The sequence below is a fragment of the Euleptes europaea genome, chromosome 4 (assembly GCF_029931775.1).
Source record: "Euleptes europaea isolate rEulEur1 chromosome 4, rEulEur1.hap1, whole genome shotgun sequence".
In the NCBI taxonomy this organism is placed as follows: Eukaryota; Metazoa; Chordata; class Lepidosauria; order Squamata; family Sphaerodactylidae; genus Euleptes; species Euleptes europaea.
Genome location: NC_079315.1, coordinates 88,183,000 through 88,197,173, shown reverse-complemented (window position 1 = coordinate 88,197,173; position 14,174 = coordinate 88,183,000). Strand labels below are relative to the sequence as shown.

The 14,174-nt window shown below is 41.5% G+C and overlaps 2 protein-coding genes across 2 annotated transcripts in view; both read right to left on the bottom strand.

Annotated features, from left to right (window-relative positions):
- Window positions 1-4,881, bottom strand: part of TMEM174 (transmembrane protein 174) — a 66,657-nt gene extending 61,776 nt beyond the window's left edge. The window contains exons 1-2 of the mRNA XM_056849018.1: window positions 4,253-4,881; window positions 512-604 (exon numbers count right to left, since the gene is read on the bottom strand). Of these exons, the coding sequence (XP_056704996.1) occupies window positions 512-604; window positions 4,253-4,881 (722 nt within the window). The remainder of the gene's footprint in view (window positions 1-511; window positions 605-4,252) is intronic.
- Window positions 4,882-8,725: 3,844 nt separating this feature from the next.
- TMEM171 (transmembrane protein 171) lies at window positions 8,726-12,994 on the bottom strand. The gene is made up of 3 exons (XM_056848362.1): window positions 12,363-12,994; window positions 10,237-10,378; window positions 8,726-9,221 (listed from the first exon to the last, which is right to left on the bottom strand). The coding sequence occupies exons 1-3, from the start codon at window positions 12,991-12,993 to the stop codon at window positions 8,981-8,983; spliced, it is 1,014 nt and encodes a 337-aa protein (XP_056704340.1). The 5' UTR covers window position 12,994; the 3' UTR covers window positions 8,726-8,980.
- Window positions 12,995-14,174: the final 1,180 nt, after the last annotated feature.

Here is a 14,174-nt window from a genome sequence, read left to right as displayed (position 1 = left end):
CAAACACCAAAACCTCCCCATGTTGTGGTCCTCAACAAGTGTCTCTGAATGTGGATTTCCAAAACCTCCCCATGTTGTGGTCCTCAACAAGTGTCTCTGAATGTGGATTTAGCCATCAGGTCTAAAAACTGCTGATGCACCTATCCTAAAGAACATCATCTATGTGACATTATTCAGAAGAGCACATTCTCCAATTCCTGGAACAGCTCCCATCAATAGGCCAGAAAAATTAGGTAAGTAGGTAAGGATGGCTAGATGATTGAAAAAGATGGACATGAGCTCAAAATGTCCCACACTTGGAAGGAATGCTTCATATCTGGTGCGAGTATCCAGCAAAGTATCCATGCTCAGCAGGAAAGCACCCTCAAGCCAAAATCTCAGGGGATACAATGGCACATTTCTCTATCATATCTGTGGTTCATACTTGTTCGGTACATACAAATATCTCACAGAAACAAGTACAGTCCTTATGGTGTGCCTGGTAGAAATGCCTTTTAATATTTATAATGACAGTGGAAATAGTTTATCATATGGTGGAGGTGAGAAATCACAGCAAACATCTTCATCCAACACTTCTTTGGGTTCTTTGACGCTATCAGTTGACCTAGAAATGTGAAGATGGGGAAAAGCACATTTTATAAATGGTATAAACTCGAAGTACATGAAGCAAACAAAGCTGGTCCTATACAAAAGTAGATATTTTTAGAAACCCTTTTTGTGGCTTCACAGCGTTAAGTATCACGTTCACCTTCCAAAACCAATGTTAGTCACAAATCACCAGCAAGGACATGTATTTGGATATTAACTAATTAAAATCTGACCCATAATACCCTGTGTGATAATATAGCCTATCTAAATTGGAAAAGAATTAAAAAATAGTCATAAATACTTGGAAATGTTTAAATCTGGATGCTATTCTGACATCTGTCTGTCTGGCTTAAGTCGAAGGGAGAGGGGATAGTTAGGTGAGAGTGACTCTGTACATATATAATGGACAGGGATGTTTACTAGTCAGCAGATTTACACATAGATCTTGCTGTCAGTTATGCTGATAGGTTTGTCTTTCCATACTGGAAAGCTGTTTATGCTTGGGAAGGGCTGTGATTTGATTGTACATGAGCACTGGCTCCTGTGTGATTTTATATTTTGTTCGCTTTCATGCTGTGCATGCTAGGGACAGAGGTAAATGTTTTGCTTGCATGTGCTGGCATACAAGAAAGCAATGCTCAGGACTGATGCAAGGGACACATAAATGCTACACATGACCATTTCCCAGTAATAGGGTTGCTGGGGTGTACATTTCGCTTGCACTCACAGGTCCTACATGGCTTGGGACCTGGGTATCTGAGGGACCATCTTCTAGGGTCGCCAACTGCCAGTTAGTAGCAGGAGATCGCCTGCTAATTCAACTGACTCCAGCCGATAGAGATCAGATCACCTGGAAAATAAATGGCCGCTTTGGCAATTGAACTCTATGGCATTGAAGTCCCTCCCCTCCCCAAACCCTGCCCTCTTCAGGCTCCGCCCCCAAAATCTCCCACCGGTTGAGTAGAGGGACCTGGCAACCCTACCATCTTCTCCCCTATGTTTCTGCCTGGGAATTAAGATCATGGGGAGATGCCCTCCTGACTGTCCCACCAATTAAAGACACTCATTTTGGTGGGTACACAAGATAGGGCCTTTTCTGTGGCAGCCCCACAACTCTGAACTACCTCCTCAGGTACCCCCCTGATTGTCAATCTTCAGGAGGCAGTTGAACACAGTTTTATTGATTTAGCTTTTGATTGATTTAGCTTTTATTATTGGCAGTTCTAATTGGAGTTTTTAAATGGTGCTTTTATGGGTTTTATAATTGTTGTTTTATTGTGTTTTTCATAATGTTTTGTTTATATTGTAAGCTGCCTTGAGTTCTGCAAGGGAGAAAGGTGACTAACAAATGTTTTAAGAAGAGTTGGTTTTTATATGCCGACTTTCTCTACCACTTGAGGAAGAATCAAACTGGCTTACAATCACCTTCCCTTTCCCTCCCCACAACAGACACCTTGTGAGGTAGGTGAGGCTGAGAGAGTTCAGAGAACTGTGACTAGCCCAACGTCAACCAGCTGGCTTTATGTGGAAGAGTGGAGAAACCAACCTGGTTCACCAGATTATAGTCTGCCCTCATGTGGAGGAGTGGGGAATCAAACCCGGTTCTCCAGATTACATCCACCGCTCTTAAACACCGCTCTTAACCACTACACCACGCTGGCTGTCCAGTTTAAATAAATAAGCTGGCAGACAATGCTACACATTGGACAGGAAGATGTGGCAAATGTTGTATTTTTCCTCCTCCCCAGCATAGGCAGGATGACATCATATTGTGTGTGCACTGCAGCTAGTAACCCAGGAAAGAGATGGACAAACACAGACTAAGGACCAAACCAGGCAAGATGCAAGTGATGAGGATCTGAGAACTCTTGACATTTTCAATGTTCTTAAGCATGTGAATGCACGTTTATGTATACTTTTAACTCTTTCTGTTCCTCATGCACTATTTTCATGATGAAAATTTCCTCTGATGGGGAGAGATAAAGGGGATGTGTGTTACAAGCCCATATAGACTGTGGGGGTTGGATGCACACCAATGTACATCTGTCCTGCTTTGCCTACACAACTGCAGCAGAGGAACAAATCTACTAAAGCAGATCATGCATAAAGGCCATGAGGTTTTTGTAGGACCACATAATTGTATTCCTCATGCAATAGGCGGCAAGGAATGCATCTACTTAATGGCAAATGCCTCTGCAAACGCAGGCAGACTGCATGCTTGGCTACAATCAGTGTCTCTTTGTTGCCCATAATTGGAATCAGATTTTGCTACACTCTAAAAATTGTAGGTAGGTCTGAACTAGGGGAAAGAGGCTGGCAGATGGTGCGATGTGCTGTTTTATGCTCGGAGAGTACAATATTGCTTGTTATGGAAAAAAACTTCCATGCTGCAAAACAGCTCCAGGACTGGCGAGGAGAGAGCATGCTCAGTATCTCCCATTGTAGTCACCTCCTTTGCTTGCTCATAGCTGGCTATCAAAAAGAGCTGCCTTCACCAAAACCAACACATTGAGATGCAGCTGACGATTATGATCCAACATTATAAAAGGAAAGCAACCATTGTAGGTGTTTGAAGTCTCCCTATTGCAAAACAGCACATGCCCAAGCCATATGTTATTTGTGTGTGTGTTAAGTGCCGTCAAGTCGCTTCCGACTCATGGTGACCCTATAAATGAAAGTCCTCCAAAATGTCCTATCTTTGACAGCCTTGCTCAGATCTTGCAAATTGAAGGCTGTGGCTTCCTTTATTGAGTCAGTCCATCTCTTGTTGCATCTTCCTCTTTTCCTGCTGCCGTTAACTTTTCCTAGCATGACTGTCTTTTCCAGTGACTCTTGTCGTTTCATGATGTGACCAAGATACGATAGCCTCAGTTTAGTCATTTTAGCTTCTAGGGTCAGTTCAGGCTTGATTTGATCTATAGTCCACTTTGTTTTTTGGTTTTTTTTGGGGGGGGGCAGTACACGGTATCTGTAACACTCTCCTCCAACACCACATTTCAAAGGAATCTATTCTCTTCCTATCAGCTTTCTTCACTGCTTTCTTCCAGCTTTCACACCCATACTCAGTAATAGGAAATATGATGGCATGAATTAATCTAGTCTTGGTGGCCAGTGACACATCCTTACACTTCAAAATCTTTTCTAGCTCCTTCATGGCTGCCCTTCCTGTGCTATTTAGTTACTTCATTTATACCTCACTTTTCTCCATGATGGGGATCCAAAGTAGTTTACACGTTTTCCCCTTTTCCATTTTATCCTCACCACAACCCTGTGAGGAAGGTTAGGCTGAGAGTGACTATCCTGAGGTTACCCAGCAATCTTCCATGACAGAGTGTTTTCAAACTTGGCTCGCCTCTAATACAAAAGTTCTGGCTCTAATACAAAAAAAAGTATCTGCTTGAATCCACTCCTAATGCAGCTTGACAAAATTAGTGTAACTTCAGATCAGGGATAACAAAGATTAAAAAAATAATGGGAAGGACTGTCATTAGTTGAGAAATATAACAAAATTTTGAAGATTTAAAATGTGTGGTTATCTGCTCATTAATTAATTGGAACAACAGTTCCCTATGAACCAGCTGGAGGGGCGGGCACTGAGGCCTTCAGGCAATGCTCTTATTTAAAATCAGTCATTCTTCCTGACCAAGAATCATGAGTTTCTTACCATTCACTTCTGGGGTCCACCGCACGATAAGCAGAAGGGTTCTCATCCACAGACAAAGTAAAGTTATCCAGTGGGTAGACGTTATAATACTGTGGAGTGCTGGGACCAGGAATGATTGTTCCAGATGATGGAAGAAGTCCATGATGGCTGCAAACTTGATGGAAATTTGCAGAAGTTATACCAAGACTCTCCTGGGCTGGATAAGAAGGGATATATTGTACCACGGTAGCCCCATGGAACGTTATAGGCTGACTAATTCCAGTGAAAATAAAAGACTGTCCGTGAGGAGTCTGGTCTGTCCCTGATGTTCTTTCCTCTCTTTCACTGCAAGGTTTACAGGTGAGCATTTTAAATTTGCATACTGAAATCAGCAAGAAAGTCACACCGACCGAAAGTAGAATCGGCCCCAGCAACTGAGTCCATTCAAAATGAGAAACACCTTTGTATTTCACCCATCCCATCACTGTGAAAGTAATTCCTACTAGCCCCAAAAGGACACCAGAAAAGAGTAAAGTCGCACCAGCTTTGTCGTCATCAGACACCTGGGCTTCAGAGTTGTTCGGCTGACGTGGCATGACGGAGAAGACATTGACGGAGTAGTCTTCAATGGGGTTGCTATTCCGCTCCATTATTGCACGCCAGAACCAGAAAGCATCAGATGAAAAAGGAGCTAGGGAGGGCGTGCCAAGTTAAAGGTCCACATGAGTTATATAAAAACCTTCGTTAATAGACAAATCATGTGAAACTTTGGCTAGAATAAAGGTCTGCGAAGTGAGCCCTGAAGAGGCTACAGTTCAATTCAGCCCCCATCTCTGGGTTGCTAGACTTCCTGTGGTTGATAAGTTACAGAATGGACCCTGTGGACAGCAGCTTTCTCAGAAATCATGTGTGTTGTGCATTCTGTAATCCCAGGATCCTTGAGATTAATTATTTTTAAAAAATCCCCTTCCTTCCTCCAGGAGGCTCAGGATGACATATATCCTTATCTGCTTCTCTACTTTGTCCTCAGTATTTTATAACCACGTGCAGTAGGTTAGCCTGAGAGAGAATGACTGGCCCTAGGTCACCCAGTTAGCTTCATGGCTCAGTAGGGGTTTGGACCTGGAACTCCCAGATCAGAATTTGACAATCTGATCCTTATGCCATGCAGGGTCCTGAGATCGGTTGCTGTAGCTGGAGATAAAGATCCAAGGGTAACAAATGGAAGGTATTGCTAAGCTGGCCAGGCAAGGACTGAAGGCCAAACTCCTAGGATTTCTGCCAGTCTTGCGCAGTCTTCTTTATTTCATTTACATATCTAACTTCATTTATATCCTGCTTTTCTTCCCAACGGGGGCCCAAAGCAACTTTGATCATTCCCCTTGCCCCCCTTTTATCCTCATAGCAGCTTTGTGTTAGGCCGAGAGTGTGTGACTGGACCTAGAACACCCAGGAAGCTTCCATGGCAGAGTTGGGAATTGAACCTGGATCTCCCAGATTGTAGTCTGACACTCTCACAACTGTATAGTGGTGGGTCTCTCTTGTTTCCTTCTGCTCTAGTCCTGTCCCTGGCATATAACCTAGAAGAAAAGTCAAAACTGGTTTAGTTAACCACTTGGACCTAAAGAATGCATGTGAAAGAATGGTGGTGGTGGTGGTGGGATTTGGTATTGTACAAAACCTGAGAAGATGTCATCTTGTTAAATGGTTGTCTTTAAGCAGTCTTGGGATGCATCTTTGCTGTGGGGTAACCTGTAGTGCAATCGTCTTTTCTTGGAGTAAGGCCTATTGAATAGACCTGAGTAGGATTCTAAGTAGATCTTCTTAGAATTGTTCTGCTAAAAACTTAATCTTATGTCTCATTAAAGGGTTTTTTTTTTAATTTTGTTTTTTTAAGGTCAACAGAGTTATTGGGAATGGTTCTAATAACACCAGAACTATAAATACTGGGTTATTAGATGTTTGCAGGCACTATTTTTAAAAAAATTGACAACAGCAGAGAAAAATATTTTAAAGCACTTTAAAACTGTCCTGCAAATACAGTCCGTCATTATAACCCCCCACCCCGTTGCAGCTTGGGAGGGGGCCGTGGGTGCGAAAGTGGCTTCCAGCAATCCCGTTATAGAAGGCCCATATTGCAGGTTGGAGGTGGAGCTAAGGCTGAGTGAAAGAGCACTGGCTTTCCTGATACTTAGATGGTGGGTTGATTTAGCTTGTTTTATTGCTCAGTTTCAAAGACTGAAAGTCAGGATGGTTTTAAATGTGAAGTAATATATAAATATATTAAGTGAATAACTATTCATGGCCCAACTGTAAACACTTGGGAGTCAACAAGAAGCTTCAAAAGGAATGCAACATAAGAGAAGGTGAGCAGAGAGCACATCTCTATACGATAACTTTATGCTTCTTTCCTGCTTTATTTCCAGCATAAAAAATGCTTTAAAAGCTTGCAAAGATAACATCATGGGAAACTGTCAATGCCCAAACAAACTCAAGTCCAGCATATCAAAAGAATGAATCATTCATTCGAATCCAGCCACCATGGTACAAGCAGCCCGTTAAAAGCAGAATCCTTCACTTGCAATCTCCTTTGGTAATTCCTGGTTCACAGATGAGTAAATAACAGGCTGTCGAAAGAGAGCTCAATCTCTCAGAAGAGGCCAAGTGAAAAATCAATGGGTCTGGTTGGTATAAGCCCTGGACTATGATTTACACAAAGTGTGATTCCCGTGAAATCAATCATTACCACAGTCAAAAGGGTTAGAGCTTTAACTCTCGTCAGCTCTTAGAGCTCTGAGCTGCTGGCTAAAACTGATTTTGATGGGGATTACTACTTACGTAATGATCATAAATGTTCAGAATTAAGACACCACAGCATTTGTCAGCGGACATGCAACAGAGGCTGCTTCCAGATGGGGGTGCAGCCGTCTCACAGTTTCCCCTTTACAGAAAACGAGGTGTACATTTTCTCTGGAGTAACAGGGAGCAAATGGGTGGGTGGGTGGGGAGGAATTGGCAGCCAGATATTATTTGGACATTCTTCTTTCCTGCTGGGGAAAATCCGTTTTGAAGCAGCCAGACTTTGCTTTCTATATTTTATTTTATTCAGTTTATACCCCACCCTTTCCCATCCTAAGATGGGCTCAGGGCAGCTGATTTCCTCAGTATTTATACCCAGGCAACTCACTAAGCATTAACTGTTCAGATACCACCATAGCAGCTAAATTATCTGCAGATGTACTTTCTAGTTGGCTCTTTGGTGCTGCTCAAAGTACAGACAGCACAAAATGTAGCACTGGTCCTGGACTCTACGTGAAATTGTGCTGCTGGAGACACAGCTATGAATAGGTCTCAAAGATTAAATATATTCCATAATTTCTGTAGCTCATATGGCTGACTCAGGGCAAGCGTCCATCTAGTCCCGTATTCTGATTTTCAACAGTGGCTAGTCAGATGCTTCTGGGATATCCACAAACAGGGCAAGGCAACAGTCCTCTGCTCCACGTCCCGCTTTTGATTGTGTCATCAGATCATGGAGGTTTTATTTAGCTGCCAGGACTGGTACCACTGATAAACCTAGCCTGTGAATATGTAGCATCTTATTTAAAGCTAGCTATTTTGGGGGCATTGCACCTTGTAGCAGTGAATTCCAGAAATCAATATGCGTTGTATGAAGTATTTTGTCTGCCCTGAACCTACTGGCAATCAATTTCACTGTGAAATTGCATTCTGGTGTTATGAGGGGGCAGGGGAATCTTTAAAGGTAACCTTTTTAAAAAGAACCAAATGACGTCATTGTATGAACAATTCCCTGCCCCCTGCCAGCAGCAACCAGTGAATGGAAGCAGGGAAATGCTAACTGAGATGATGTCACGTTGCTAACTACATGTTGCCCACAACTCATATTAAAGCTTTTACTGCTATATACTGAATCCTGAGATTTGTTGCACCAGCTAGAAAAAGCAGACACCACAAAACCTGTATTTTGTACCACAATGTTTAATAAACTTTTACTCACATTTACAACTTCATACTGTTAAGCGTGTGAGGGTCTGCCCAAATACCAAAAAAATCAGCAACATCTCAGTTTTTCAGTGTCTTTACTTTACAATTTGTCAATAACCATTAAAGAAAAATAAATACAAAGACAATGGAATTTCTCCTCTGTGATTGGTGAGTGCCCTAGCACTTTGTCCAAACAGTGCATTATTTCAGTGGATGATTTTGCTTGGGGTATTTGGATCACACACAAAATGCAGGGATGTCAGCTACAGGGATAGTAAGGCTGTATGGTCTTTCTTATCTTGAATACTTTCCAGGAAGTTGTTCCCCACAGTGGCCCTGAATTGTCAGAGAGTTTTGTCTGTAATATAATTCTTGGTTTAGCCAAGCTTCTGCTGCAGCACCCTCTACTGTCTCACCTTTGGGACCTGCTATTCTTTGAGTCAAGGTTCCCTCTTCCAGCTTATTTTCACCCTTTTGTAGTCTTTGCTCCTCATTTTTAATCATGACTCCCTCCACTCTGGTTCAGATCTGCTAACAGTTGGTGATAAGTGGATGACAATGGATCAATGGAGTGTTGCACAGTGACAAGCAGAGTATAAGGGAGGGAAGTGACCTCTAGTATGGCTACAGATTCCTGCCAGCACTCTCTGAAATGAGTGATTGTGAAGCTTCTCTTGCTTCCATGGAACCTTCTTGCATTGGACCTTTGCTTCAGCAAACTGAGCTGAGCATACAAATGAACGTTTAGCTGATAATTTGATCAAGGGAAGACTCAGAAGAGGACAAAGACATATAAGACAGAGAGGGAGAAGACAAAACACATTCATTATTTACAGCTGCTTCTTTTGCCTTGTATTTCTGAGACGGTTCAGAGTCAAGATAGAGAATGGATAAAATTTCAGAAGGCGAATCACTTCCTGATATTGTATGCAGCAGCTCATTCTCTCTGCAAGTAACTGAGCCTGATATATCAGTATTCTGTGTTCTGCAACATAACAATCAAGAGTACATATTAGCATATTTTAACCAGCAATGGGGGCCGAATTAAAGCCTGTATAGATATAAATCAGTTCCAGATCCCCTTATTCTAACTGCCAGATGCCAAAGGCTACTTTGCCCAGGATAAAACATCTTATCTGGATATCGCATGCACGTTCCCTTCATATATGATATAACCTGATTGTCATAGAGGAAACAATGTTATTGTGCCAAGGAAATAATCCTCAGTGTGTCTGTGCAGCAAAACAGGCATTAGGAGCGTTCTTCCTATGTGATAGTGTACATGAAGAGAACGTGCAGTTCTTCTACTCAGAAACAGGCTTGTATCCTATGAAGTGTCAACGGAAAGCATGCAGATCTCCCGTGTTCTTTTTCTCTCCTGCAGTCTCTTTGGATTGCCAGAAAGATTATTCCAGGGACTGCAGGATCTATGTTGGTGAACAGTTGTGTGTTTTGGGGTGGGGGGCTTACAGTGATGAACAGTAAGGAGGTAAAATTGCTGCTCGTCCTGTAATTTTTCTGGGGGTGTGTGTCACAAGGTACTGTGGGGAAAAACAGGGGAAATCAGAGTTTCAGTGGTACTTCATAAGATATAATCCATAATTTAGGAAGGGTATTTGCTACAATATATATTTCTTGAATTCTATTCTGATGGATAAAAAAAAAAAACCTCTTGGGCCCAAACATCAGATCATCACGACAGGCATGATTTACAATAAATAAAGGTACAACAACAGATAAGAGTTTAGGGATTCTAAAGGGAGGTTATTGTTGATTTACTGCATTTACATCATGCCTTTACTCAAGGGTGCTCACAGCTGCATTCTAACTAGTTTCCGTTCCAGGCACTGGCCAGACCCAAATCTGAAACTTCAGCAAGGTTGCTCTGTCAAGCATCTTCAGTTTCTGCCCAATTTTAAGAGTGTAACTTGAAGAATATCCAATAGACCTCATACAAAACACTTAAAAGGACAAATGTAAAAAATAAAAAGCGGTCTTACTGGTGAGTAAAAGTGCTGTGGTATGGTGGAGGATTTTCCCCTAAATGCAAGTCATTTGTTACAAGGCTAGGAGTTATTGTTTGCAGGGGACAGTCAGCAAAATAAGGTGGCGGAGGAGGTGGAAACACCATGACAGTATCACCTACAAAAGAAGAAAACCCAGAGATTTAAAATCGGATTCCTCTGTGGCCCTCTGGAGCAATATGCGAGAAACCTCTACTTGTAAACCATCACATCGGTAGGCATTAGGCATTACCATACATCGAAGTTCTTTCCTTGCAGCACCACCCTTTACATACTGTAGGGAAAAGAATGATCATGTCTGTTACATTATATTAGCATGCAGAATATTGCTGACAATAAACTCAGCCATTAAGAACTTACATTCCCTTTGATGCCCACTGCAGTCTATGGAAGTTATCTTTACATACAGGCAGGATGGTTTTGTGAAACTAAATAATATTCACATTTGAAATGGCCAACACTTTGCCAGTCTAAGCTTTGCTGGTTGTTCATGTGATTCTAAAAATACTATGACTTCATTAGTCAATGTACTGCTATGTATAAAACAGGCTGACACAACTTGTAACTCACAAGCCAAATATCACTTATCAGCCACCAGAGGTTCAATAAACCTCCTGTTATTTCCATTTGCCTGGGTGTGTGCTAAGTGTCATCAAGTCACTTCCGACTCATGGCGACCCTATGAATCAATGCCCGGTCCTGACCTATCCTTAACAGCCTTGCTCAGGACTGCAAAAAGGTGGAAGGGGGGGGGAGAGGTTTGTCGGGTATCTGGCAGACCACAACATATTTCTAATGTGCTGTACGCAATGACCAGAAGCTGATTTGGGAGACAGCATCAGGTTTGGATATGCAGGAACCCAGTCTGTAGTAATCTTTCCTGGGTAGTCTTAAGCAACTACTTACCTCTCCACCTATCAGTTTTATTATGGGGATGGATGAGATAAAAATTAACACATGCTTAGCACAGAAAATGGAGACAACTACATCCCTTTTTATTTCCTTCAATTTCCTTCAAGTTACTGTGCACGCATTGTTCATTCACATAGAGATCCACAGTTAACAGCGTGTCATGGCAAATATGAAGCACACAAGCTGTTTTATACTTTACTAGATTATACAAAAGAAATCAGTCAACCCTTCAATTTTTGCTCTGTTAGATACCAATTACCCGTTTTTCTTCTTTAGCTTCCAAAAGATTTTTTTCAGGTTTTGTGTAAAAAATGTTTTTTCCCCCTGTTGCCTTAATAAAAACTTTCCTTTAATGTTCAGCCACATTTCATGTGCCTTGCTTTATGACTTTTATAAGACAGGAAAAAGGGGGGGGGAGTGCCCTACAGACACCAAGTTATTCCAAAATCTGTTCAAAACATGGAATGTGGCTTTATTTCCTTTTAAAAACTTTCTAGCAGAGTATTAGTCTGAGCTTACCTTCCTCATGCTGTGATAGTGGCAAAGTTGACAAATACTGAATTTCTCCCGTTAAGAACCTGATTATAGCTGGTATGCCAGAGATTAGTGGGCAAATGTTTCTCAATTAGAAATTTTCTATCCAATCAGACATGTAATTGTTCAGTGCACAAGGAGATAACTTTGACTTCAAATGAGTATTTTATTTCCATTACACGTAACCCCCCTAAAAAAAAAACCACCACCCTCCTGAGACAAGTCACACAAATGTGTAGAGACCGAAAGTGTATAATAACATTGGTATTTGTCTAGATACATATTGTGTGACATCATTGGCAGGAAGGTCCATAATACCATCCTATGGATTAATGGGATAATATGAGTGAAATATTTTTTACATTGTGTTATGTGATATTGCTGTTGTCCTTCATAAAATGTACTCCATTCTTCCTTAAACCCAACCAGGCTCTTTTGCACCAGAAACTACAGCCATTTATACCTCCAGTGCCAGATTCTGGAGTGCCTGGACCCAGGAGATCTTCCTCAATACTCCGCCTATCCACAATGCTGTGGCCACTTTTCCTGTAAACCACCCTCCATGCAGGGATTTCCTCCCAAGTTGTACCTGCTGCAGTTAAAGAACTGCCACCTAGAGTTGCCCATTGGCAAAGACACCTCGATCATTCACTTACCTACTGTAACTTGAAAGGATTCAGGGCTCAGGTGCTCTTCTTCATTTACAGAAGATTCTTGGACGAGATTTAAATTTTGTTTCTTTTTGATGTGAGCTATCACAAAGAAACACAATCCAATAAGAACAATCAAAGGACCCATGGTCTGAACAGAAAGAAATCCACAGTCTTGGAATTCAATATCAGATGTACCGCTCTGGTTATATGGTTGGTAATGCCACCCAGGGCTACATCCTGGAATCCAAATGCCCAGGACACTAATGAGCATCCCACTGGTTAAAAATAAAAAGCCAAAGACAAGGAACTGGGCAAACTGGCAGTTTCCTCGGCAAAAAACAAAACCATACACCTGATCATCTTGTAACTGCACCTCTCGGAGATAGCCTTTAGCCTTTGACTGTGCCAGAATTATACACACCAGGCCAACCACAGCAAGCAGAGGCCCAATGATTTTAAGGGCTGCTTTACAGTCCCCAAAAGCTCCACTTGGACACGTCTGCAAAACAAACATTGAAAGCAGGAATCCAGCACACAACAATGAAATGCCAAAAACAAAAAGGAAAGAAATAAGTTTCCTAGGATGTCCATTATTTCCCTCTACTCCATGCATGGAACCAGGAACAGGATACATCTTTTTTTTTAAAAATCCTCTTCAAGTCAAGGAGAAATATGTTTTCTTCAGTGGAGATCAGAATGACATTTCCACAGGCCTGAGAATGGAAAAAAAGATGGGCATAATAAAACGAGAGGGCATAAATAGAACACATATGATTCTATCTCCAATTTATTCATGCTGGGCATGATAGGATCATTTCTATGTTCACTTATGCCAGTGGTTCCCAAAGTGGGCAGTACCACCCCCTGGGGGGCGGTGGGATTACCTAGGGGGCAAGAGGACAGCGGGGGGAGGGCTCTAGAAGTTGCCCCTTTCAACTGTGTTGTTCACTAATTTACAATAGATCAAGCTATGGCACCAAGCTGGCAAATTTGGTGGCAACTATCAGATTTTTTTTCCAGACTTTGAAGAGCTGGTACCACTGGATCAAGTTCATCAGTTTTTTTGAATAAATTTCAACTAAAAGGTTTTAATTTGATTGTTAATAGATGCACAGTTAATTGTTACTGTTTTGAAATTTTATTGTTATTATCTTCTTCCGTGAGTCATGCAAACCCCCGTTTTGAATAATGCTTTTTATAGGATAGGGCAGGGGGCGCTGGGGTTGAGTGTGTGGAACCAAGGGGGCGGTAGCCCAAAATGTTTGAGAACCACTGACTTATGCCAATGGAAGTCTAAGATATACAGAATTCTGGATGGATCATACCCTTAGTTTTTAAGGTGCCCAAGATGCTGGTTTCCTTTTGTAAGAGTGTATAAGATAGGAGAGCTACTCGTTTGGTAATATATCAGCATGGGTTTCAGGGATTTTTTTCTTCTTTTAAAATGACTACTGTTTAAAATATGCAAATTTAACATGATACAAAAAAGCATATTTGCAAGCATGGAAAACTTCGGTACTCAAAGCTCCTATGCTGGTGAGGACAATAAAGTTTGTCTCAATGGAGCTATAATAGCAGCAGTAAATTTAATTCAGTAAATGTTACAAGTAAACTCTGAAGATAAGATGCAAAGTAAGTAGTTTATCTATAAATGGCAAGCCATTGCAGCTGAAATATTGAATTTTGTCTGAGAAAACCAGAGTTCGCCTTCTCACAGCTATGTGGAACCATGGGAGACTGTGTGTCAGTGACTCTGACTGGATTCAGATGTAACTTTTTAACAAACATTAATCTGACATGTGCATGAATCTGGTT